The sequence below is a fragment of the Vitis riparia genome, chromosome 14 (genome assembly GCF_004353265.1).
Source record: "Vitis riparia cultivar Riparia Gloire de Montpellier isolate 1030 chromosome 14, EGFV_Vit.rip_1.0, whole genome shotgun sequence".
NCBI lineage: Eukaryota > Viridiplantae > Streptophyta > Magnoliopsida > Vitales > Vitaceae > Vitis > Vitis riparia.
In genome coordinates, this window is record NC_048444.1 from 28335730 (window position 1) to 28340178 (window position 4449).

Consider the following 4449-nt stretch of genomic DNA (forward strand, 5'->3'; position numbering starts at 1 on the left):
AGTTTTGAATGGCTATTTATGTTGATGAGTCTTGTTCATATTATGTTAAAGTCTAAGTATTCTACTATATAAAACAATTCAAACCCGATATGGATAACAATAGTGTAAAAAAATATAAACCAAAATACTATCTAATTATTAAACATATAACACGTTGTATAATCTATTTAATTCATTTAATAATTAGATTGAATTAGGTTTTATATAAGTTTATATGATTAATATCTTAACTAAATATATTTGTGGCTTAATTGACCTATTTACTTAAAAATAAAAAAAAAACAAATTTAAAATGAGTCAAATAGCTTAAATTAGGACTACATATTTATTAAATGAATTATGCAAATCGACATAAATTTGTATCAAATCCGATTATATTTAACCAAAACCTACAAAAGACATGTCAAATAGCTCACTCATTCATGGCACTCAATTCCAGCTACCTTTGTAAGCAGGTTAGGATTCAAAAGTTTTGTTTTAAGCTTAATAAAAAAAATTGGACGCATTTGAATGATTTTTTTCGTAAGTTTCTAAAGTACGAAAAAACTTAATATTGAAGGCAGTGTTGCTTCTTACATAAACCCCTTCCCTTCCGTAAACCCTTTTTTGTGCTTTAACTTATGCAGAAAGTTATTACACACGTTCAACTAAACTCTCATGACCTCAAGATTGATTTTTGAAATGATTGGTTTGGCTTCCCCTTCAGCCCTTAATCAAGAAACTATAAAAGAACCAGCCGAAACTTCTGGCTTCATCAACTACCTTTCAATTGGGCAGTTAGATAAAACAAAAAGAAAGAAGAGACAGATCTAGAGAGAGATGGGTTCAGCCACAGCCCAAAGACTGATTTCTCTAGCAGCAACTTTCTGCCTAATTCTGATCAAGGCAATTCCAGGCAACTCCTCCCCAACAGCATATGAGGTTCTTGAAGGCTACGACTTCCCAGTTGGCCTTCTTCCCAAAGGGGTCAGAAGCTATGATCTCAACGCCACCACAGGTCAATTCTCAGCCTACTTCAATGATAGCTGCAGCTTCCGTCAAGCCTCATACCAATTGAAGTACAAGCCCGCTATCAAAGGTTACATATCAAATGGCAAGCTATCTAGTTTGGAAGGTATCAGTGTAAAGGTGGTTTTCATGTGGATGGACATAAAAGAGATCATCAGGAGCGGCGATAATCTTGATTTCTCTGTGGGGGTTGGGAAGACGGGGTTTCCTGTTGACTACTTTGAGGACTCTCCTCAATGTGGGTGTGGCCTGAACTGCGGTCGTAGGCAAGCAAGGAAGCTTGGAATAAACCCTTTTGCTTGGTCTTGGTAGGGGAATTGAATTGAGATAAGTGGCTTGTTTGAATTCCTTTGAGTTGTTTGTTGGATTGATTGATGTGGGTTGTGCTTATTATGATGAATTATTGTTGTTTTTAGTTGATCTTTGGGATGCATGTACAAATGTGTATTCCCATTGAAGATGGAAAAATTAAGAAAGGGAAAGTCAAATATTACCTTATTCCTTCGAGCACCATCAAGAATAGGGGTAAGGTGCATAATGCAATTATATAAATTCATTTATATATTTATCGTCAATTCGTTACCACTGTCATTTAAGATACCGATTTCAAATGTGGGATTTTTAGCAAATGTAATTCTCATTATTCATATATTGATGCATAGAAATTTACTTATGGATGTACTAGGGTTTGTGTGTGAAGGTGCTTTGGGCATTTGCTTGAAGATACTGTGGGTATTTGGCTCATTTCCTATGTATCATTTCTCTTCATTGCATCTCCTAAAAAGCGATTTGATGCTTCATAGTTGCGATTAAAACAATGATACACATTAAGTGGACATAAATATCAACTTCTCTTTCTTGAAACCAGGACGTCATTAAATTTTAACACCACATCACCTTCTTTTAGGGATATTTCTATCTTTTACAATTAATAATTAATATGGTATTTCTATATTTTACAATTAACAATCAATATCCCTTATTTTTTAGTCTCTTAAACTTGTATATGTATTAACTTTTGACCACCTTGGTTAATTGTATTTTTCTTTGTAAGTTGTACACATACAAGTACTATACAGTAAAAAACATAATACTCTCTTTAAATTAATAAATATTCATTTACTAATAAATTATAACTTCATTAAGATAATAAATTCTTTTGATATCAAGTGTATTATTTTATAGGGGTTTTAATGTAAAATCCATGCTATAAAAATGAAACCACAAGTTGTGGTACATTTTCTTCCTTGTCATGTTATCTTGAATTCGAGTTGGATTTCAAGTTTAAGATATAGTATCAATTGAATGCTTTCATTATGTCATTGCTTGTAAATGCTAGTGGCATAGCCCATATAGCTATCATTGAATATTTGGCTTTTAGATTTTAGAAAACTAATAAAAATAATGATAGCAATGATGAATGTTGGTTTATTACGCTATGTAGTTTAGGATTAGTAATTTTGTTCCATTCGTTTTAGCTTAGAACCTTTTTAGATTATATTTTACTCTCCATTGAAGACTCAAGATCACTATGTGATCAATCGAGATGATATAGGTAAGTATAGAAAGGTTTGGGAAAAGCAAATTGGTGTTAGTTAAGGTTGGTGTGGACATTTAGCTAACTAAGCTAAATGTTTTAAAATAGTTTTAAAATCTCCATAAGTGCTAAAGCGCCCATGGCAGAATTTGCTAGAATTCTGAAGATTTGATTTTCCAATTTTTAAAAGCTTTATTTTTGGGAGAATCCTATATCTAGTCCACCAAGTCCTTTGGCTTATAAGCACGTTGCTTGAAAAGGATTTCCTCTTTGATGCAAATGTTTGAAAAAACCAAATTTACTTTTTCGTTCCCAAAACTCTAAAAAACAATTGTCTTCACCTCTACTAGATTAAGAATGATGTCATCTACATCCTTCAAGCATCGAGATAAAATCCATTAAGTGTAGTATAAGTGCTAGGGAATAAGACTTAGAGATACCTTTTGTTAGGTAAAACCATATATGCATTGTACTTTCAAGTAGTGGATTGATGATTAGACGTCTATAACCCCCGTGGTTTTTATATTTGTATGCTATGTGGGTGGTCTTTGTTGGCATCTTAGATCTAATCAATAAAATCAATATCAATTTTTAAAAAAAATTAATCTTTAGGGTTAAAATACTAACCTTTAGATTTGTATATTCCCGAACTTGAATCCAATTATTGAAGAATCAAATCGATGTCATTAGAATATTTATAGAACCAAGATCTTCTATCTGATGGCTATTCCTTGATCTTGGCATACTTTCAGTGGAAGGAGAATGGGAAGAGATGGTAAAGGCTATGACTCTCTTTCTCTCTAGAGGCAGATGATAACTCTGTGGAAAAGTTGTGGAAACTTTAACTCCTAAGGGGGTATTTATAGGGTTCCCGAATGGACTTAAGTGACTTGAGCCCACTAAGGGCTTAGGTCACTTAAGAGTTAACAACAGGTCCTAATTGATTAATTAATCCAACATGTCCTATTAATTAATTAATTAGTCTAATCTAGAGACCTTGTTCACTTATCTGTATGCAATCTTGCGTAATTACCAAAACGCTCTTATGCACAAAAGCGAACCCAAAGTCAATCCAACCCTCACAAACCATGCCAACAAGGTACATAAGCTTAAGCAAGGACTGTTGAGACCCATGTGAGTATTGGTTCTCTTATAATCCAATTCTAAAGTTGATTTAACATCCTTTCATAGAGAATCAATTGAACTCCAGTATCTTATGTAAATAATAATAAAACACTATGTGCTCGAGTCCATGACCTGCTATCCATTGCACTCAGTCTTCCCATGAATTGGTATCTATGATCTAACAAAGTGAAAGTTATCAGTCTTTCAATACCACCTCTATTATCATTGAGTTACAAATCCTCTTATTTTGTGTTCAACTAACATGTTTTAGCTCCTTAAAAGCTAATGTCAAGTTCCACTTATAGAACTACTATAACCATAATTTTTTTAAACACACCTCCTTAGTATTACCCAAGGGGACACTCTATCTCAATTCCATGAAATATCATGATGCCTCTATTGAGAATACCTATTGCTATCGGCTTTCATCAACAGTAACTCAATGTATAGGAAATATATGATCAACTTATGATCTCACTCGTAAGTCAAAACCACTATTAACTTTATTATAAACTCAATATTCTCTCAAGATTGAGAGACAACACAATGAAGCAATTTGGTGAGGTCATGACTACTTGATATCTTATGTCACAACTCATTGTAGGTTTTGTTTAATATGTAACCATACACACTAGTTCACTCACCATAGGACACCCATTCTAATGACTAAGACTAATTATCCCTTCAATTATGAAGTAATGCACTATAGCCTCTAATGGATTGCCTAAGTCCATGAATCGACTTTAAACAAGTCATCAATTAGCAAGGAACTAATGTAT

At 33.1% G+C, this 4449-nt stretch overlaps 1 protein-coding gene across 1 annotated transcript; it reads left to right on the forward strand.

Annotated features, from left to right (window-relative positions):
- Window positions 1-769: 769 nt before the first annotated feature.
- LOC117930895 lies at window positions 770-1604 on the forward strand. The gene has a single exon (XM_034851677.1). The coding sequence runs from the start codon at window positions 820-822 to the stop codon at window positions 1318-1320; it is 501 nt and encodes a 166-aa protein (XP_034707568.1). The 5' UTR covers window positions 770-819; the 3' UTR covers window positions 1321-1604.
- The last annotated feature ends 2845 nt before the right edge of the window (window positions 1605-4449 follow it).

Coding starts and splice junctions, on each gene's coding strand:
- LOC117930895 (XM_034851677.1), top strand. CDS start 820: ATGGGTTCAGCCACAGCCCAAAGACTGATTTCTCTAGCAGCAACTTTC.